This window comes from Pocillopora verrucosa, chromosome 10 (genome assembly GCF_036669915.1).
Source record: "Pocillopora verrucosa isolate sample1 chromosome 10, ASM3666991v2, whole genome shotgun sequence".
Lineage (NCBI taxonomy): Eukaryota > Metazoa > Cnidaria > Anthozoa > Scleractinia > Pocilloporidae > Pocillopora > Pocillopora verrucosa.
The window spans coordinates 19,530,511-19,553,373 of record NC_089321.1 but is presented as its reverse complement, the minus strand read 5'-3'; the positions used below and the strand labels follow the sequence as shown (position 1 = coordinate 19,553,373).

The window sequence follows — 22,863 nt, the reverse complement described above, 5'->3', positions numbered from 1 at the left end:
GTGGAAGAGAAATCCCATATCTACGCGCGCCCATGTATTATTCTCTATGTAACGATGTGGCATGACCATCAGGGTGGAAAGACGAACAAGACAAAGGGCCTGGACGCCACTCGAGACAGGAACGCTTGATCTGGACTGCAGTGTTATAGTTCCATGACAAACGCGTTTCTGCTAGTTTTTTTTTATTTTATTCAAAATTATATCCTCATTTGTGTGCAGGATTCCACTGCATTATATCCACCAGAAACCTGTTCAACGAGCATTATGTTCAAACCAAACGGGAACATCCTTGAAGCGTCTTTCTGACATAATGTTCTGAATTAAATCTACCAGTGAATACACAAACTAAGACGCTTATTGAAATCGCACCTTGAATTTCCAAAGCTGGATGCATATGTTGCATGTAGCTTGAAAATCATTAGGCATAAAAAATTCTATCCGAAAATAGAAAAAGTATGTATGATCACCAAGCAAAGATAAAAAGAAAAGTTTCACTGTGTGGACTCTCTTTCGAGGAAAGTTAAATTCCAAAGTTTTCTTCCCTTTTTTACCTACTATATGATGTTTTTACAAACAGAAATTTGAACTGAGACACTCAGAAACCTGCAGAAAAACTAACTTGCAAATTCATAATTTGCCTGAATAAATTAATGAAATCGTTCTTACTCGTTGGAACTTACCAGCTTCAAACATCTGTGAGGGATTCATATATGTATGCGTGAATGAAATTTATTTTTTGTGTTGGTTGATGCAACTGTGGCATAACAAAATAGTGGAGGATAAAGTGAGATAATCGGCAGTCAGGTAATTTTAATCTTTTTGGTTTTTTTAGTTTTTATATTTAAACTGAAATGAGTGAAGTCATTTGATGTGAAAGTCATCAAAATATGAGTATAAGCAAGCCAAGTGACTGCTGAATTATTTGTGGTGGTGATGAAATTAGAATTTTCGATAGCAATTGTCTCTCAGCCGAACATCAAGCAATTTCACCTATACTCTACAATGACTGATATTACTTATGGAAAAAAATTTTAAATGCTCTACTTTATCAATGTAAAAGCGATAAAATATGAGTGGAATGAGTGGATCAGGAAAAACGTGTAACTGAAAATATGATCAACAAATGTGTTTTGATAAAGCCTAAGAAAGATCATTTAGGCACTATTGGCCGCTTATCCGTATTCGTTGCTCTTCAAGAGCCACTTATTGTCAAACACGTCTGTATAAATGGCTTGCTTTGACTGTGCACTGTAATGAAAGTTAAGGCTATTTTTTAGGTCACAGAAAAGGTGCAAAGCAATCAAAATAACCTCTTCCTTTCGGATAATGCATAGTCGATTTATGAGGTGCATAGGAAAAAAACTCCATCCACATTTCTTACAATAACAAAGAAAGAGGCCATATGGTTTAAAATTCTTCTTGAATTCGATACCGAATACATGACACAGTCAACTCTTTGAGTATTACGAGTATATTAAAAAGAAGATTAGTACTTTAATGTGATATCTATTATTTTCGTCTGCTCCCATTTCGATTTGAGGTGTCCAGGAACTTGACACTTTTAAAAACTCTCAAATTTCCTATCTCCACCCCGAAGTAAAAACGAGTACCGCATAGCTTTCAGGGAATCTTTAAGAGAAGCTGGAAGGTAACTCTGCTATGCACTAGCTTTCCGTTCAGGGGGAAGTGGCAAACTCTACGTTACCTCATGCCGTTAAAACCGAGATAAGCTCCAAAATTATGAACTTTCTGGTTCGTAAGTTGACTTTACCTTTCTAGAGAACATTTCGACCACCGACATTACGGAGAAACTCGATACTCTGTAAAACACATGTACCAAGAGGCATAGATCAATGACTTCCCCTCGCACAAAAGTAAGGGTAAAGACTTCAGTCGCAACTTCTAGCAGATTAAGTTCTATACATACTTTACATAAATTGGTTATACACATAGAGAACACATATTTAGGGAGAAAAGTCTCGTGTCCTGTTTACTCATAGCCAGCTTCACTTCATAGTTCTAATTCTTGTCTTCCCTTCAAAGTCAAACGGCTTGTCTTTGCTTCTACGTCATGAATACGCGCATCAACCCGCATTTAAAAATGTAGCTTGTTTTATCTCAAATATACTGATTGAATTAATCATGTTTGGACCTGTGGATGATACGACAAAAAAAACAGATACTTACAGGTAAACGGCAGTTGAAGGAATTGCAGAAAAACTGTGTTATTTTTAAAACATATTTGTTTATGCATATTATCGCTTTAAACGATTTTAATCAAGTTTTCCCAATGCATAGCAATGTAAGGTACACATTTTTATTCATCTCTTTGAGTTAACAAATTTCATTTCTGCTTCCCCTATGGTCAGGATCTGGGCATGGAAAATAATGTTACTGAGGAAGGTACGCAAAAGTTTCGCCATTATAAATTACATGAAAATTTGTAGAACTAGAGTAAGGCCGTTTGAGTCAGATTGCAGTAAGATCCAAACGTCGCACTGACTTGCATTAAGTTTTCTGTGAAAGTCGACGATGGAAATTGTTGCTCTCTCTTTCGGTCCCTTGTTACACAGCAATAAACAAGTTCATCAAAACACTATGATGAAATCCTCTGGACACAACTGATATCATGTGAATAACACCAAGGGAATTAGTTTATATCTGCTTGTCTTATGACACCATCGTAAGTTGTTTCGGCTTTTTTTCCACAGTCCGAAACCAGGAAGACGTGGAAAGCGGTTACAATGACGGAGAGTCGGAAAAAGAGCAGGGAGAGCCTCAGAAACACGCAGAACTAAGTGGTGAACACTCTGAACCCTCTGTACACAAGGGAGGTGAAACTGAAGGAAACGACGAACCAAAAGAAGATCACCAAGAGGCTAGAGAAAAGGAAGGTAAACCTGATCAAGAAGTACAAAAGTGAGATCATGAACAAAGTGATCAGTTTCACGTTGAGATTGATCAAAGAAAACCAAAGGTAGACCCTAACGAATGCAAACAGCAGAAAGTTGAACTTAAACAGAAAAGAAGACCCACAAGGGGATCTCGGGAAACTTGGAAAGCAGCAGGTTGAAGTTAAAGAAGAGAAAAAATCCGACGAATACACAGGGGAATCTAAACAGAAAACTGAAGAAGGCACGGTTGATAAACCAGAAGAACGCGAGCAGCTAATCATTGATATAAAGATAAATTAGATCATTATCTGTCACCTCTGAAAAAGGAAACGTTAATCATTCTTTATTCATTTATTCCTAAAACAAAGTTTTAATTTGTTGAATCGCAGAAAGAGACCAACGTTTCCAATTTTTTCTTTTGTCCAATAGAAGACAAAAAGGACGACAACTTCCCAGAAGCCTCAGGGCGAGAATCTCCAAAGGCACCACTGGCCACATTTGATGATGACAGCGATCTTGACGAGTTCACAGACATACTGCAAGAAACAAATCTGTGAGAGGCAGCGCTGCTTTCTCTAGTCCTTCTCTATATAACTACCGTAAGGCTAGTATATCAGTATTAAAATAGTGTGACGTTTTCTGTGGTTCTCTATTTTAAGGATTTGGTTTTAAATTAACCATCGTTAATTAGAGTTTTTGGTTTGTCTTTAAATGCATGGGGTGATGATGAACTACGTTACTGCTGGCATCAAAAAAGTGCTTATTTCTCAGTACTTCAACTGAATATCCGAGCACGTTTCTTAAATTTTGGTACGAGTATAATTAATATAGAGCGAATGTTAGATGATAATGATGCCTCTGTATGGGATGTCATTCTAGGTTAGAAACAAGTATACGGAGTTGGCTTTTCTAAAATTAGTCATTTAAGAGATCATGCGCACAATTTATTTAACTTTATTTAATTTTCAGAAGCTAAGCTTTGTTTTGTTACCAGCCAACAACACTGCAACAACGAGAGATCTCTATCTATACCTTTTAATGATCGTTAATTTTTATTTAAGTGACTTTGAATGTATGAAAAACGTAAATGTGAGCTACGTAGTAACAAATGAATATGAGTTATCTTCACAGAAATGAACTCTGAACAATGTCAAAATAAAGCATATATATATATTAAGGCTTGAACGGGAGTTGAAGCCATGACCATCTTTGATACCGGCGCAGTGCTCTACCAACTGAGCAAACAGGCCAACTAAGAGCCGGTCATTTTTCTGGTTGGTAATAAACTCGTTAAGTCAAGAATAAGTGACTGTGAATATGTGAAAATCATGAATGTGAACTGTGGATTGATAAATGAATATGAAAGTGATCTAACTCAGCAAATTATTTAAAAGCTGGCTTCGTTATATAACAGTGCTAAGTCATAAATCATATTTAGCCCATCACACACATATACTATGTGCACAGGTCATGTATGTGCAAAGGTTACGAAATGTGTGTGTGGCTAATTTATTTACTCGAACTTGTTGTTATGATTTAAGACGAAGGTAATTATTTTTGTAAAAGCTTGTGCAAACGCAAAGGAAGAAGGTATTAAAGTTGCAATTATAAAGTGCCGGAGCAGTAAGCCGTACTTGAAAATACACTTAATGGGAACTAACAGCAGTTTGAAGTTTAACATGGTTTCAAGTCAACAGAGTGGCTAGTAAGAATGGTGGTAATTAAATTTGCAGTTGTCATAGGATTTTATTCAAATTGAAAAATCGATCGCTTTGACATTGTAGAGAACATCTACCAAAGTGGTAAGCAAAACGACTAAGTTTCCAAAACTTGCTGGTGCATCATTCTTATTTATTTCCCAAAACTTTTCTTTCAAATAACCACCAGTATGAATTATGAAACATTGAAAGTTATCAGTAGCTATTTCCGCGCAAGTTATGAATTCTCCACGCGGAGGCTCACAACAGTTTCCTTTTGTTTTCCAGTTCATTACTCGATTTCGTTTTCTCCAATAATGATAGAAGAGAAACCATAATGGTTGGTCAATTCAAGGTGTTCTCCGAGACACAACCAATTTCTGTAGAAACAATAAATCCTCTGGAGATACCCCTCAGTTTTGGATTTATATGCCTCTTATTCAAACTTTTCAGATTTGCTTTTTCGGATTACAATCAAGCAGTGAAAGATTAATTTTTTTCAGCACATTTGAAAACAATTTGTAGTTTGGGCTCAAAGCCACCTAAATCTTTTGATAATTAAAGGTGTTGAAAGTTTCTCTCTATAAATCAAAGTGTTGTCTAAAGGATTCCATCTTTCAGATTAGTCGATGTTCTCTTCCCGTTGATTACAATGTATGCGCTTTGAATTCCCCAAGAAATAAAACACTCAGGCTGAAAAATCATCTTTGCTAGTAGTCTCAGCTGGATAGCATATGTTAATTTAAGGAAAAAGCTATGCCCATCTTCAACATGGTATCAAGGGACAGGTCGGGGAGAGGAGGGGGATAAGACTTCAGAGGAGTTTGCCTGTGTCACAACAAAATATTCTCAACCTCTTCTAAGGCTCTCTACTACTCCTCCAACTCTGCCCCAGTTCCTCATCAAACAAGTTTTAAAGGGTCCAGGCTCCCAGTATCAAACCAGCCAGTCTGGTAGACCATGGCGCGAGAAAGGTACACGATATCCGGTTAATTTGCTCTAGTGCAACGAATTCTGTCCAGATTTCCAATATTTCTTCTGCCTTTACGGTATAAATAACTGTTTTTGGGAAGTAATGATTTGAAATTGCGTGGAAATTGCTATATCGATTGAACTGTCTCGCTTCACTGCAGCTTAGTCATGCATGTTGTGAACGAAATTAGTAGATTCCTGTTTGTGGCCAAGCTAACAAACATTCTCGCGGCACAGATTCCCAGTTTACCCTGATTATAGAAGTCGTAGGCTCTCATTGTGCTCGAAATAATAGCTTATATGATCGATGTTTCCTTTGTTATTGTGGTTAGAAAGAAGACTTGTCTCTCTTTTCCGAGTTTTGGTTCTCCTAGCAACGTTCGATGTGTCAATTCGCTCAAGATGTCAGCTTCAAGGTAAGTTTATTTCGTACTATTTTAGATTCAAAGGGTAACAATTGAAGACATGGGTACTTACACGTGGATGAAGGGCTATTGTTACAGTTACTGTAGTGAGGCAAACATCGTGAAGGACTTATTTTAAGAAAAATTAAAGAGTTCCTTTTTAGTAAGTGATTTTTAGAATTTCGAAAAGTCAAATCACTTCAGAGTATACACTGCAGAACACTGTTTACACTTCAAATGACGCTGTCATAATCCAAAAATTTTAATCTTACTGATTTACCTTCCCTTTGTTGTTGGCTGAGCCCTGCAGCAGAATAGTTGACTAGAGTTAGATCCAACGGTAATCAAACAAAACTTTGGTAATGATATTTCAGTATTTGCATGAATTGAAATTCAAATTTGTGATGTACATGTACACCTGTAACTAAATTAAAGTTAATTTGTTTTTCCGTATCCTCTGCATCACAACTCCTTGCAGCCTCCATCACAAAATTTTATTAGGAGTACAATTGGAATACTTGAGTTAGAAATAAACATAGTAGAGACTATCAGTGGGTTTTCCTTTTATAGCAGGATTTCCAATTGATAACAATCAAGAGGACAGTAGTTTGACTAGAAGTACTCTGCCCAGAAAAATAGAAGACTTCATCAAGACTCGCGAGAAACGAGAGATAAATGTAGTCTCAAACACAACAATACAGGTATGTGAAGTAATCTGCTCCTTTGTTAGAGGAGATCTTGGTAGAGTTTTGAACTAGAAAGATGTGGGATATCAAGTGAGGCATTCACTCATCATTGCCTATGTGGTTGTCTTCTCTTAGTTAACAACCAATTAAAGTGATATGTAAAAGCTTCCAAAGAAACCAGGGAAATCTCTTAGTTGCTGCCCAAGTAAAGTGTATGAGAAAAAAGGTTGTCATATTTCCAACTATTTTTGATCCCTCATTACAATTTCACAATGATTTAAGTGTGTCATTCAGAAATGGATGTTACCACAGGATTTTGTGCATAGAAGGCTTGATTTACTCCTTTGGGTATTCACTTTGGGGGCCATGTAGAACCGCCAAAAGCATAATGCCCAAGTGTTGGAGGAATACCTAAAGGAATGAAACAATAGTGCAATTAAGTGACCTTAAACAGAGAGTACTAGCATTACTCTACAGCTTAAATTCTTGACATTTAGTAACCACACTAATTAGCAAATGTACACCATACTTAGGACTATCACGCTTACTATGCTGTTGAGATCCTGCATGAGGGACGGCACTTGTGGTCTAATCTCAGTGAGAGGGCAGAAACTGTTCTGGATGAACATTTGTCAGGCAACAGACTGGCTGTCAAGAACATAGAACTCTCCTTTGAGTTTCCATACTATGGTCATATTGTGACAGATGTAATTTTAACCACAGGAGGTAGGTTGAAACCATTTGTTTCAAAAGTTTCATCCATTGTGCAGTCACTTGATTTTGACAAAAGCATGAAGTTTTATCCTTTCTTTAACTAGCAAATGTTAATGTAAGCTTTAAATTCAATGTGTTTTCATTTGTTCCAGGCTTTATTAATCTGGGTACATCAAACAGTCGTCAAATAGCCAACTTCCAATATGTTGCTCCACTCATGGCATTCTTTGATCCTTCCCTCAAAAACACAAGCCATGTTTATCATTTTGATAATGGTGAGTAGTCTTGTAAATACTTTTAGGCACTTAAAGTATTGCATTATGATTTTGTGCTCCTAAAGCTTTATTTTTTCTCTTTTAGATGATTGTTCCATTTTATGACCATTGCAAACAATGTCAAAATCATTAGAACAAATGTATTGTAGGATACAAATCATTTGATTCTATACAAGTCATGTTAAAAAAGAAATGGTGAGAAGTCTTTATTACAAGGCTATTGAGGGGACTAAATATGACTTTGCAATCAATGCCTGATCCTTGTTATTCTATGCCAAATCTGTAGATATTGTGGAATAACATCATTAAATTTGTGATGCAAATACATGTATTTTTGTAAATACATGTAATTTGAACATGTAGACTTGTGGGATAACATTCATTAACTTTGTGATGCAAATACATGTAATTTGAACCTGTAGAATTTACAGATGTTTAGATGTTTGTTGTTGCCTTGTGTTGACTTTGCAGCAAGAAACAACCTTGTTGATTTTATTTGGAAACTGTCGAATGTGCATTTTATTTCAATCAACTTCTTGTGGGTCTTTCTTTCTGTATGTATAATTATAGATTGTATTTAAAAAAGCGTGAAAAAAAAATGGTAACATATAATGTATCATGTACAGTATGTAGGGAAACATATTAAAGGGGTTTCTTTGATACATACATCTTGTTTGAATATACTGCGATGGTGACCAGGTTGGCAATTGAGTTCCCTCCTGGAATTTTGTTATCATTTGCACTGTTATTATTATTGTTATTATTGTCATCGTTACTTGTTTATTTACTATTAACTTACAGTTATTACATGGAATAAGGCTGTGCACAGCCTCAAGTTCATTATCTGTGCTTCTTGGCCAGCAGAGTGCTAATTGTAGAATGGAATTTGTGACCCATTGTTTTTTTCTTTTATTTTCAAAACTCCAAATCAAGTTTGTTTTTTAGTTTATGTTTGCAACTTGTTTGCTTTTTAGGGTAATTTTAGTTGTATTGTTATGGGTTACCTATCAGAGAGAGACTGCTTTCCCTTGAAATCTAACTACGCATCTTTATTTTTTTGTCCCTCAGGAAATGAATTCATTGTACAATGGTCTAATGTATTCCTTCATGACAATCCTGAAGGTAATAATTGAATAAATTACAATCCTTTGACCAATTTCATCCCTGCTGTTTACAGCTGTATTTGCAACCAACAGGTGCATGGTGTTGAATAGTTCATTGGGCTCTGGATCAAAATGTCTAGATTTGGGCCCTTGATAGGGTCATGCTTATATTTTATTCAGCAAACTCTCTCCTACATCATCATACATGTACCTCTCTCTGCCCAGGAGTACAAATGTGAAGTGAAGAACCTTGAAGGGTAACTGGTGATGAGCTTTTCTTCCCTCTTGAGCTGAATCAATTCTTTTAACTGCTCACTGAATGTTAGAGTGTCACTAAACAATAAATGAAACCTTTGAATGAAAAAAGATTAAAATCTCTCTATTTTGTTAACTTTTTTCTTTTTCTTTTTGTTATAGCTGGGGGCTTCACATTTCAGTGCATGCTTAATAGGACTGGTGAAATTGTTTTTTCCTATCACAAAGTAATGAGCTACATGTTTTAAAGTTAATCATGTATACTTTATTGCCAATTATAACAATCAATTTAGCAAGGGCAACAAGTGCCCTGATTTAAGATTCTTATTTTTGCATGTGGTGATAACATGTGTCATTTCTTTTCTTACCAAAAATTAATATTGAAATTTATTGTTTTTGTTTTGCTGGTAATGTGATATGAAGTTCCTGAGTCTCAAAATTTCAAGGTCTGGTCCCTTTTTCAAAACAGTTTTATATAATATTATATTCTTTGGCTGTAGAATAGAGGTTTGTAAATTCAAAGGTTATAAATTGTAGCCAATGTATTCCACTCAAGGGTGCTGAATGTACCTTTGCTGTAATAGAACAGCAAGTCCACTTCACTTGCTCTTTCTATGTGAGACTATGTCATATGTATATGAACAATATCATATCTTTACAGATTGGTAAAGGATTTCACTCTGTTGTATGTTGTTGTTTTTTTTTTCCACCATTAGATTCCAATTCCAGTGGCCAATATTTCCAGTGTTGAGCACTCAGTCAATATTGGGATATCAGATGCTTATTATGTGGACAAACTGAGACACTACTATGGCATTTGTAAGTGCTGTATGATTATAATGCAGAGTGCCAATTGTAAGTTTCCTGGAGCATATTTTGTACCACAGTCAATTCATATCAAAGAATAAGGAAGATAAGGAGAAGGGGTGGGAGGAAGGAATCATGGGATAGGAGGAGGAAGAGGAGGTTGACAATAAGAAGAATGGAAACAGAATCTGAGTGAGAAGGAATGTAAGAGGGAGATCAGAAAGGCACCATATGGCGACCTAACATCAAATTGAGTTTGTTAGACATAGGTGTTGTATATGTAGCTTGCTGCACGGTCACTGAACACAAGTTGCCAAATTGGTAATTTTTACTGCTAGTGAAGTCGCCAAACTTTTTTGCCTCTTGCTATGTTGACCAAAATAGTCGCAGCTTAGACAATATAACAGTGTCGTCAAAATCGTTTTAGCAGTAAAATTGTGGAGCTTGAAACTTTAGTTCAAAAGGATGCATATCCTAAGTAATCATCCTTTACAATTGGACAATCGTCCAGTGAGCTTATTCAAAAGCAGACTTGTTACATTCATTATGAGGGTACCTTTTCTTTCTTTCTTTTCTTTTCTCAGGGCAAATATTTCGCACCTTTTACACGTACGATGCAGTGCACATCAACAAAAGTTTTGTTGCTAATAACACTGCCATTGCTCTTCGTCCCAAGAAAAGTGAGTGTAATGATAGATGTAAATTTTTTTCATTTCTAAGAACACTGGAAAAATAATCTCTGAATCCTTTTGTTTTGGTCTCCGGGTTTGAAGTCTAACGAGGAGCGTGATTATGATTGTCTTGGATGTTTTTTTTTTTTTTTTTACATCCACTCTCTGAATCATAAACACATTCTCTTTTGCCACAGATTGTGTTGGTGCCAAAACTTGTGCAGAATGCATGGAAGCAAGAAAAACCACAGAGTTCCATTGCACCTGGTGTAGCACCCTTAAACAGTTAGTACATTACCCTGTTTTTACTCCTGGGAGAAATACTATGAGAATATTTGAAGGCTTTGGTAAAGGTCAATTTAACTCATTACCGTGGATAGAGCCGTAAAAATCAGAACGATCTATAGATTCACTGTACATCACGTTCATCGTTCTAGTTCACCACGCTTCATTTTATATGAGACTCTTGTAACCTGTTAAGAAGCCTGTAACATTGAATCAAAGGTTTTCCTGTGCTCTTCTTGCATTTAACTGTATCTGTTTCTATTTTTTGCTTTTTTTATAGATGCTCCGATGGTTTTGATCGCTATCGCAGCGAGTGGCTAGGAGCGGACTGCAACGAATCAGACATTACTCGAGTAATAACAGCGTTGAGATCATTATTTTTTCTGAACTTCTCTGTTCTCCATTCGAGAGCTAAGATTTGATGGAGTTAGAAGCTTTGTGTTATGAGAATGCATTTGACTCAATCAATTTTACTTTCGCTTTCGTTTAAAAACCTGCCCACTTCACCCAGCTAGTCTATCCAGAGCTGATTTACACGGGTTGTGATTGTTCTCTAAAAGATGAATTTAAAGAGTGTATTGATAGGCTTTTATTGTTTTACATAGGCAGAAAATTGTGCCATTCAAAAGGAGGAGCAGGAGCAAGAGCAAGAGTCGACCTCAGGCCTCGCTCCTTGGCTTATAGCTGTCATCTCTGCATGCGCAATAGCACTGATTATTCTAGGGGCGTGGCTGGTTTATGCATTCACTCATCCCAACTCTAGATCAGGATTGTGTCTCATTCAGGTAAGGAGATCGCTACTATTATGCACTGTTATAGATTTATTTAATCCTGAATCATGTGCAGACCACCTAGTGGTAGCCTGTCCTAGCTTTTTGGTCAGAAAGGACGTGAGGCAAACGCCGTTCGTTCGTTCTGCTGCCCGTCTTTGTTGATCGAGACGGGTAAAGGCTAAGCGAGAAATGTTGTTTGTAGCCCTAAGAGGGTAGCAATAAAGAAATTGAAGAAACTCCCCTCACTGTGTCACCACTGCAACAAAAATTTACCTCTTCAGAAGAAAGGAATTTAAAGCCATCTAAAGCTACAGCTGTATTGCTTGGCAAACATTAAGTGCTGTCACGTATTGTTTTTAAGAGCATGGGTTATGGTCAAACCAACCGCCAGGTAGCTCAGGTAACAGTGCGCCGGCCTGTCGTGCAGAAGGTCGAGAGTTCAAGCCCAAGATCGGACTGATACTCAGGGTTTTAAAAAAACTGAGGAGAATATGCTGCCTTTACTATGACATCCACAAGTGGATAGGGACGATGAACCATAGGCCCCGTCTTCTGCATCCTTTTGGCAACGGTTAGTAGGGGATGTTTAAGAACCCACGCACTTCTTGCAAAGAGTAGGGAACGTAGCTTTTGGTGTTGTGGTGTGATCTTGGTCTCAAAATTAGGCGCATCTACCAATATTTCCTGCTCAACACAGTCGAAGGCAAAGTCCCCTGCAAATTGTTGTAAAGCGCCATGGGCTAATGGATATGGCGCTACGGAAATCCTTTATTAATATAATGTATATTACAATTCATTACTGTTTCTGAAAGAGGCTTCTCTCTCTTACAGTGCGGCCCTGGAAGGTGTTTCAAGAAAGCGCCGGATAGGAATGAAAACCACTCGCCAACGAATTCTTCTGTGTATAACAAGGTCGTCTTTTAATCCTTTCCAAGAAATTTTGGACTTTTACATTAGGAAAGTGTTTGAATGTCTTAACAAACCAGACGACACGTTTCTGGTCACTTTCGATGAAACGAAAAACGTTAAGTTTGATTTTCATAAATGCACCGAAAACAATTTACTTTTCGCTCTTTGAATCTTTAAGAGCGAATTGCATTTGGCTTTGACTGTTTTCAAATCTGGTTAAAGCTCTTCTACTCCGCTTTAGCTTTCCACTAGTCTTTGCAGTCGTATCAAAAATTGTCTATTGTTAACCTGTATTTTTTACCTATCATCCATTTGTTAAGAGTAATTTATAGATAATTTTATGCATCCAGGTTTATTACAGGCCAGTGAATTATAAGCTTGTGTGAAACATGTTGACTCTTTGACGAATTCCAGTTGCACCAATTTCGTTCATCACTTTTTGTTAATAGCAATATCCAAATTGTGTCAATATCTATTTAACCTCAAACGCGTCCCTCTGTTTCAGTCATCCATGAAACTTGACTTTTTGACTGAAACTTTACTAGTAATTTTGTGAATTTTCAAGGCATATATGCAACACGTTTGCACTAGTCACAAGAATATTATTCGCAATTCTACAACTTGCTGGTACCTTATACTCTAACAGGGCCAGGTGGTTGTAAAATAAGAACTGCTTTGAATTCCAGTGTCTCAGTAGTATTCAATCCTTTCTCAAACTCGAATCTCTGTAAGTTTGGACGAGTGCTAGCTTGATTTCCATCAATGCCAGATGCACGTTGTTTTATTGGTGCAACCCCAAACTGAAAGGCCCGGTCGCTTCTCGAAAAAATCCATTTTCAAAATGGAAGACTAGAAATCTTCGACCTTGGTTCTGCTTTTGTCCTCTCTGTTAAATACAACGTCCAATACGTTTTCCATCTCGCCAAACTAATGGTTAAGTATAAATATACTTGAGTTCTATCACAATTGCTGCAATCTGATTGCCTTTCCTACTCGCCAACTATTCTGTGATAGAGAGCGAAGAGAGTAGAATTACTGCGTGTAGTTGTAAACAAAATTAGAATAAAATAAAAACATGAGCCTATCTAGTGAAAGTTACAAAGACTGGTTGGTTTGTGCTAAAAAGAGTACATTATCCGCTCTACCTCTAGGGCTCTACCCTCATTGATCATCACTCGATAGAAATCAAGAGTTCATAATCTTCGTCAAGTTCAAGGCAAGCTTTACACCACTGGCCCAGCAGCCTCAAATGCCCTTGTTATGAATTTTCATGCTGCTACATGTATACAACCTTTGACTGAGTCTTTTGTCGGCGGGCGAACCCTTAAGGACAATAAGGAATTTCGTCTCTGGCCAGAAAAGTTGTTATCACTGTGTGACAATGAAAATATAGCTTCGCTCGGCATTAGTCCTCTACAAGCTAAAGAGGTCTATTGCGCAGAAGCGGGTTAAACGATACGAGAGAATGTAAAGAGTTCCTCTTGTTGGTATTGAAAACTAATTTATTGATCGTAACAGCTACAGAAACGGCAATTTAGGCTGCTATCTCTGTTTTACTCTATACTTTTTTATTCGGCTTGATGCATCGTTTTGTCCTCCCCTAAAAGTGACTAGTATCTAATTTCTCCACTATAATAACCCTGAATCAGACATTGATGTCTCGAGAATAATGGCAATTAATGATCACCAACGAAAGAAGTTCTTGATGGTTGAACAGATTCTCCTTATCTTCACCTTAGGTGATGCATACGAACAGTATGGAGAATTTGCATTCTGAGGGGTTTAGGGTTCACGTAGTCTCCTCCAGAGCCGTCTCTTGATCTCGTCACGCGTTGCGTGACTGGCTGACTTACGATAATATTTGGTTTGTGTGAAGTTTTTTTTTGCGAGCATCGTTTACCATCAGTAATAAACGAATATTGTTTTCACAACAGTTCATTATTTTAACAGCATAATGAGAAGTGCTTCGTTTTCCCCAGGGGGGGTGAATTTCATTGTTAATTTGTCGGTTTTCCGGAAATAATAGTAAACAAAAGAGATGGGCGAATAACTTCCCCAAGAACTCCCCGGCTTGGAGGGGAGCCAATCACTGGGGAAGGTAAAAATAGCGAGATACTGCTCTTTTGTCGCGTGACACAAGGAGTGTAGGTCACTGTCGACTTCCGCTCTTTTTGGATGTGTTGTAACTGCCGTGAATCCAGACTGTGTTATCATCGAACTGGTTCACAAAGAGAGCAACTTGTTCAACGTTCAAAGTAAGTAAGGCTTGCTAGTGTTAGATTAGCGTTATCAGAGAGTTTTATGATACATAGTCAATATTCGTGCGTATAGCACCGTTGACCATGGCCTAGACTGGGAAATGGCTTCCTGTTTATGTTAGAGTCGATGGAGATTTTCACTTTGAACTATAATATTGATTTCTAAGAATAAATTGTTCGTTTCTTGATTTGGAATCGCTTGCAATGTTTAGCAGACGGATAAGGTCATTCGTTTTACTACAGTCTCGCCCGATCTAACCATTTCTTGAAGCCGCGTCCTAACGAATGCTAATTTGGTGTTTGTAGATGCATTTTCATGTGATTATTGTTTTAGTTTCGAAGGCTTCATTGCTTTCAACGCCTTCGGCCTTTTAGGTGTAGTTCTCTCCGCCATGGACTTATTTTGAGATACAAATGTACTCCAAAGGCATTTCATAACGCTCTTGAAAATAAACGTATTATTTGTGACATGTTATTCTAATTAATTCGTCTCCGTGCGTTGATATAGCAGCCATCATCTTCATTTATTCATCATTCATTTTTCCCGTAAATTGTTGAAAGATTAAATTTTAGTGAGCGAGATCAAACTATTTCGAGGGATTGAAAATTACTTCGTGAGTGTATTTCCCGTCCAGTACCAAATAAAATGACAAAGCTCTGAATTACGTGAAAATGTTTTGTTGCGGCTGGAAAAAGGATGAAATGATAAGCGAAAATACCTACAAACAGTAAAAAAGGGGAGCGCTCGAATATAATTTTGTAAAGTGTAGGGTAAAGTGCGACTAAGAGTCATCGGACAAGGAAAGCATTATTCAAAATGCTGGCTAATGAACTGCACTTTTGAGCTCAGTATAACTTTCCTCTAGCTGTCACTCATAAATTCCACAGCGTCTGGCCCCGTCAGGGAAAGCAGATCTTATGTTTGTGCATATGAAACCAACTTGATCGCCTCCACGTCGTTCAAGATTATTTCCTTCGTCATCTGTAGGGACCATGGCTATTACCCGTTTTGTCCAACCTTCTCTCGGAAGATGGGTGTCTTCTCTTAAAGGCAGATTGTTTGCCATTCCACTCCTCCAATTTTGCAGATTATGAACTACTTGTGACGGATTCTGACTTCAGTTTGAAACTCCACCAGCATTCCAACCGTTATGTGGCGCTTTATGTCATCTTGGCACCCAATTACAGGCCATTATTTCTTTCAAGTGACATCAATTTGTTTTGAGGCTATAAAAACTAGGCATTCGAGATTATTTTCGTGTACACTTCCGCTTTTCTAAGAAACAGGAGAAATATAGAATAATAATTTAGAGTCAACCTTAAAATTTGCTCCCTTGTCATTCTCTGTCAAACGGAACTGATATGACACGATATCTTCCTAAGCATCCCCTTAAAACTTTAGATCGGACGGTATGTTTTCCAAATGATTTCGATGTCATCATGCGATTAATATATAGATTTAGCCAAGCCTAAAAGCGGAGCTCTTATTAGTTTATTTTCCAGCCCTACGTTACACTGAATAAAAACTGTAATAAAACTATCTACTGGTAAGTCTATGAAATAAAACTATCTACTGGCAAGTCTTCGTATTATATTTCAACCCAACCATTTCCTCAACATATAAACACTATTACAAAGTAAATAGCAGGGAAATCGAAAACTTGTGGCATATCCATATCATAGGCCCTCTTGTCTGTATCAATAATTTGCTAATCACTCCTGTTGGCAATGTTTTGATGAGGTTGGGCTATCGAGGCAAAGGAACTGAGGATTTTAGTAGGCAGTGACTTTTTTTCAAATCTGGAAACTATCATCATGAAAGCCAAACTTGTTCCCAGTAACTCATTCTTATTCTGAAAAACTAGTTTTGAGAAGGATACAATATTTTATAACAAAAACTTAATGCATAGGTTGTGCAAAAAACATTATAATTTGACTATACTTTTATAGCCAATACCAGTCCCTTCAAATGAAAAAATGTTAGGAGGTTCAGAGCAAAAATAATCTGCCATACATCTGCAAGATTTGATGTAATTATTTTAAATACAAGAATATTAACTGATACTAGGAGATCTAATAAAATTTTAAAAAATAATAAAATTTGGTCCAAAAATTAGAATTCAGCACAGACTGGATAAACAAGGTTCTTAGAAAAAGAAATGTGTACGAATGAAAAAGCTATGCAAACTTTTTTTACAACACCTGCCTGTACCTATATGGTATGTAGTAAAGTCTTTTGAAGTAGTCATAATCCCAGTTTCATATGTTGAAAACACATGCACATGCAGATTTCCTGTAAACCTATAGTTTAAGCCTGTGATGACTTTGAAATTTTGATGCACATCTCAAAAGGAGAACAAATAAATTTCATGTTTCTATTTATTCAGTTTAGGTTGGTGAAGTAAAATTGAGTCAAACATTCAAGATGTACAGTGACAGGTTCAAGAGATTTTCACAACTAATTTTTATGGTTAGCCTACCTGGAACAATCATCTTGAACTAATGATACCCAACAGAACTATCCATTGTGAGAGGGCAGGCTTTCCTTTCTTCATTTAGAGAATTAATGATGTTATCATCTTTCCACAAGTTCAGTGGAAAGTGAGAGTGAATGAGACTGAAGTGTCTTTGTTACTTAATATATAAATATCCAGAGCCAGGATAAAAAGTCAGACACAGTCTGCAAAACTCTCTTACTTTAATTTTTTAACCAATTAAGCTAAAGCTTTACATTCTTGCTTTGTGATTATGTGGATGCCAATTACTGGTAATTTTTATGCATTAAAATACGAAAAAATGTTCTCACCTGAATTCCATCTGGAATGAGAACTCTGCAAGACTTCTGTTTTATCTTGAATTCAAACATAAAATTCAATTATTTGCAGGTAGGTTAAGGAGGAAATTAGGAAGAGGGTGCGTCTTTTTTTATCGCAGCTATTAATGGAAGCATTCTAGTTAAAGTTGTTTTCAGCGATCCATTGGACGAGGTAACCATGACAGGTCAGCGATATAAATCAATTTATGAGAAATACAACTGTAGTCATTCAAGAACACAAGCTCGCAGTTAGAGGACATGGTTTCTCTCCAATACAGCGGAAAAATATCAAAAACTGAGAGCAAAAAGTGACATCTGAAAGTACTATGTGGCATTGAAGAGGCAAACGACACTTAAAACTTGACAAAAAATTTTTTTTCCACAAACAAACACGAGGTCTTCCTGGATTAAAAGATCAACTTTCTCGACTCACGGGAGCCTGGATGCAGGTTTACCCACCGGGGGCCTGGGTTAAGTAACAAGCTATAAAAGGTACCCGCACAACGTGACATAGAAAGAATTAAAATACGCCAAAGGCGTCTTTCGACTTTTGAATTTCGCTCTGACGAAGGGTTATGGCTCGAAACATCAGCTTTAGAAACTCTTTACGGTGGTCAAATTGCATCATCATTTCAATTGTTAAAACCGAATAGTCTTGTTACCACTCAAAGAAGTTACCCTCTTAATTCGTTTGACCTCTGCTAAGCTTGTAGCATAAACAGACGTTGCGTTAAGACGGCTTAAATTTACTAGTCTGAGGAAAATCATTTGTATTCTTGAAAATAAATGTATTATTTGTCACATATTATTCCGTGTGTCGATAGGGCAGCCATCATCTTCATTTACTGCATAAACCCAATAAATTGTTAAGAAATTACATTTTAATGGGCGAGATCAAACTATTTTGAGGGACTGAAAAGTACTTCGTGTTTGTGTTTCCTGGGACAGTTATTACAATTCACTTCGCACAGCCGTATTTTTTACGCTCTATTTAATGAACCGTATTATAGTGACAACTTTGATCAAGTTTTGTTGATCTGCAGACAGCAACATCAGCAACAATAGACTCTTACTATTTACCCCAAAACATATTATTACAACAATATATATAAATTTTGTTCTACACTAAATGTGTGAGGGGTACTGGCACCCAAAATAACCACTGCACGGGGTTGACGAAACTGAGTGCCAGTATACATTTAGGTTTATATAAACTATAGGGTCGGTATACTACACATACCACTGACATCACACAAATGTAGACACGACACATACATGTTACATCACACAAAAAAGACAGGATAATCATATCTCCATGTTGTTTCCTTAATAATTGTAAATGAAACTTTTTTTAGTTTCAATTTAAAGGTAGAGAGAGGAGAATTCAGCATATTTTCCTCAAGGATATTCCACATTTTGGGTCCTTGATATCAGTTATTTAAAATTCCATTGTTAGTTTTGACTTTTATGAGATAATAAGTCCGTTTTTTAACTAAGTGTGTTATGACTGTGTACCTGCTAATAAAACCTTTTTGATGTGAGACAGGAAAGCAGAAGGCGGTAGAATATTATGATATCTGTATATGAAAATTGGAAGGTGAAAAGTAACTAGGGAATTAGGGAATCTTATAATTCTAAGATTTCTGTGATTATCAACTTGATGGAGGATGAAATGCTGAAAACGTGATAATACGTACCACTTGTTTTTGTAGAATATAAATTGCAATTGGCTTCAAGTTACTTTTATGTCTACAGCGTTATTGACCTGTAAATTTACCTTTTACATGATGAGCTTGATGGAGGATCAAATGATGATTATATGATAATACGTATTACTTTTTTGTGAAATCTAAATTGGCTTCAAGTTACCTTTTTATCAATAGCGTTATTGACCTTTACTTTTTCGTTTTCTTCAGTTACCTGGCACAACTAACAAGTAACCCACAAAGTGTTAGTCCCATTAAACGCTTTTTAATGCACGCCAGATATCACAACAGGGTTAAACTTCGAGGAAAGTTACTTTTATTTTTTTTATTATTTACAGGCCTGCAACTCATTAAAAGATCATTTCAAGCCAAATATGGCGTGCGTAACAGAATACTCCCCAGAACAGCTTAATTACTACAGAATCTGTTACATAACCACTGATGTTTTGGCAGATGGTCTGCGAACAGTCTTTAAACAACAATGGGACAACCGCTATAAATCAACAAAGGGAGAATGGAAAGATGAGCCCAAAAATGGATTGGACTTTTATAATGGGGAATCCCCACGTAACCAAAAAAGAAATTCCCGGCTTTTGGCCACCATGATTGATGGGAATACAGCTGAATGGGACTGCACAATGCTTTTTTACGCCATCCTCTTCTCCGACTGTATCTACAGTCTGAGCACGACTGTCTACTCAAATGTACAGGATCTCAAAAATTTTCGAAACGAACAGTTTGCGCACATGCCACGAGGTCAACTCACAGACGTGGAATTTCAGGGTGCCATCAGCAAAGTGCAAACTGCTTTTCAAGCTCTCGGTCTTTCTACGTTGCAGATTCAAGGTCTCAGAAATCAGACAAGTTTTCGTACTGACGAATTACGAAATGTGCTCACAAAAATCGACGACCTTGAAATGGAACTGAAAGAGATAGAAGAAAAGCGACGGGTCCTGGAAGATCAGTTACAGAGAGACATTTCTTCTTTTTGTTTTCTCCCTCCAAAACCCTCACATGACCTCGCCAATCGTGACCGTGAAGTTGTTCAAATTACGCAAAAACTTAAATGGCTGAAGAAAACTAATGAAAGCTGTTTAACTTACTTGTACATATCAGGCAACCCTGGAAGTGGAAAATCTCAGTTGGCTGGTCTTGTGGCTAGGCGATATTTCGATGAAGCCCAAAAAGTTCCCGACATTCCTTCATTTGTTATGACAGTAAATGCTGAAAGCTCACCCGCGCTTCTAGAGTCGTATGTTACTTTTGCTCGACAACTTAAGTGCCCGGAATACGCGATTACAAACACTCTCTACTGCAGGGATTTTAACACGGACGAGAAGATCGCTAACCTAAAAACGTTAGTAGCTCCAAAACTGGTGCTCTTTTCCTCTTGGCTTCTAATAATCGACAACGTGACGAGCATGTCTTCTATGCATGCTCATTTTCCCGCAAATGAGTGTTGGGTGCGAGGACAGGTATTAATCACAACGCAGGACACTGCATCCATCCCTTTCACAAGCTCTTTTATTGAACATGTCTCTATAAGCGAGGGCTTGGAGCCTCGTGATGCTTGTTCATTATTAGCCAACCTCTCTGGATTCTCTGACGATAGAATGGAGAATGAAGTTGCCCAAGCTCTGAACTATCAGCCACTTGCCCTCGCAAGCGCTGCAACCTATCTAAGGCAGGTGCGACGTAACAAAGCAACTGCAGAGATTGGCTGGAACGATTACCTCGGGAAACTGAGCAAAGGCCAACGGCGTACCACTGAGGCTATTCTTGCTGAGACCAACCCATGCTACCAAAAGTCCATGACCACAGCAATATCGTTAGCCGTTGAGACGATGGTGGCATCTGACAGAATTCTTAGTCATGTTTTCACTTTCCTCTCCCTTTGCGCAATGCAACCCGTGCATCTAGACCTTGCGATCGATTACCTTCTGGCTGCAGATAAAGAAACGGAGACACGTGAGGTGATAAGTTTGAGAATTCAAAGGTGCTCGTTACTGTTGCTAGACGAGGAGGAGAGTGGTGTTTATATTCGCACACATTATGCTGTACATGAGGTAATTAATGCCCTAATGAACGAGCTTTCAGAGCAGAAGAGCCTTGAAGCCGTGAGTGGAGCATTAAGGTCATTTAACGAATTTATCAACGACAGTTCACGCATAAATTCTGATGAACATGATTCTATTTCTAGTAGAAAGCAAGTTGTTCCCCATTTGAAATCCTTCATTTTGAAAACTGAAGACTTTTTCTGCACAGAGAAACTACCCAAAATCCTCAAAGAGGAATTGTTTAACATTCAGGGTCTTCCAGGCATGTTTGGAAATCTTGGGCAAGTGGCCCAAAACCATTTGGATTTTTATACAGCGAAGAAGTACTTTCATGTAGCATTGGAAATCACCAAATGTGATAAGCGTTTTAGAGGTGTTGATGCAGCAATCGCCAATTTTCACATGGGTACCATTCACCAAGACTTTGGCGAGTTTCATCGGGCAAAAAAGTGCTTTGAATGTGAATTATCTATTCGACTGAAAAAACAAGGACGCAAGCATGTCGATATTGCAGCCACTTATGGGAACTTAGGTAACATCCACCTTGGCCTAGGAGATCTGGAGAAAGCGAAAAGCTATTATGAACTTGCACTGGTTATTATTCACGATATGGGCGAGCATGAGCATGTTCATGTAGCAACTACTTACAATAATCTAGGAGACGTTCATAGTCTGAAATCTTTTGTAATTGTAAAGCGCATAGAGTTCAATTTTAATGCGCTATATAAGAACTTATTATTAAATTAAATTAAATTAGTGAATTGGGTCATCCAAAGCAGGCAAGGATATATTACAATCATGCCCTGAGAATTCGTCTAAAACAATTTGGTCCTGATCATATTCATGTCGCAGCTACTTATGGCAGCCTAGGAAACGTATCTCGACAATTGGGAAATCTAGAGCAAGCGAAAGACTATTATGATCGTGCACTGGCCATTCGAACGAGGAAGCTCGGACCTGAACATATTGATGTGGCAACTACATACAATAACTTGGGTATTGTTTATCTCATGTCCAATTCACTAGAGCAAGCTAAAGATTATTTTGATCTTGCACTGGCCATTAATCTGGATAAACTTGGACCTGAGCATGTCCACGTTGCAGCCACTTACAATAACCTAGGTAACGTTCATACCGAACTTGGTGATCCGGAAAAGGCGAAGGAATATTATGATCTAGCACTCATCATCGGTCAGAACCTAGTCGATGACGAACAGTTGAAAGATGAAGGTCCGAAACGGCCATTGCGTGATCGAGGGACCACTTGTAAAATACTTTAAATGCTTAATTTTGACCCACGGGATGGATTTTGTGCTGCACTCATGAGAACATAATGTACTTTATTTTCAACAAAGATGTTTATTCATGTAAAAAACTCGTGAACTGGCCGCATTGGGCTCGGAAGGAAAGCAGTGAAAAGTGAAGGAAAGCTAGTTTTCTATGTAGGCCTTCTACAGCAACATCAATATGCATGCATAGCCTTCGTAGGTTTTACAATTTACTGTTAAATTTGTGGTACCATGTCAAAATCGCGTCGTTTACATTTAACGATAATGTGACAAAGTTTTGGACCTAAAAAAGA

General features: G+C 37.5%; 3 protein-coding genes and 1 pseudogene across 4 annotated transcripts; all 4 read left to right on the top strand.

Moving 5' to 3' along the window:
* Positions 1–694: 694 nt before the first annotated feature.
* On the top strand, positions 695–4,509 carry LOC131778432 (uncharacterized protein DDB_G0283697-like; annotated as a pseudogene).
* Positions 4,510–5,679: 1,170 nt separating this feature from the next.
* Positions 5,680–13,529, top strand: LOC131778434 (plexin domain-containing protein 2). Of its 2 annotated transcripts, none has more exons than XM_059094851.2 (12): positions 5,680–5,979; positions 6,541–6,668; positions 7,187–7,379; positions 7,520–7,642; positions 8,711–8,764; positions 9,163–9,227; positions 9,717–9,819; positions 10,392–10,487; positions 10,676–10,763; positions 11,044–11,116; positions 11,369–11,548; positions 12,368–13,529. In XM_059094851.2, exons 1-12 carry the CDS (start codon positions 5,871–5,873, stop codon positions 12,458–12,460), a joined length of 1,305 nt encoding a protein of 434 aa, XP_058950834.2. In that variant the 5' UTR covers positions 5,680–5,870; the 3' UTR covers positions 12,461–13,529. The 2 variants fall into 2 exon arrangements, with proteins under 2 accessions (XP_058950834.2, XP_058950833.2); XM_059094850.2 differs by having other exon boundaries at positions 5,682–5,979; positions 6,538–6,668.
* Positions 13,530–14,589: 1,060 nt separating this feature from the next.
* Positions 14,590–22,121, top strand: LOC131778424 (uncharacterized). Its single transcript, XM_059094838.2, has 2 exons — positions 14,590–14,700; positions 19,563–22,121. Exon 2 carries the CDS (start codon positions 19,599–19,601, stop codon positions 22,026–22,028), a length of 2,430 nt encoding a protein of 809 aa, XP_058950821.2. The 5' UTR covers positions 14,590–14,700; positions 19,563–19,598; the 3' UTR covers positions 22,029–22,121.
* On the top strand, positions 22,037–22,863 carry LOC136283752 (kinesin light chain-like; the record flags this gene model as incomplete). Its single annotated transcript, XM_066172946.1, has 1 exon — positions 22,037–22,863. A coding segment is annotated over one exon (525 nt), but the record flags the coding sequence as incomplete, so codon positions are not given.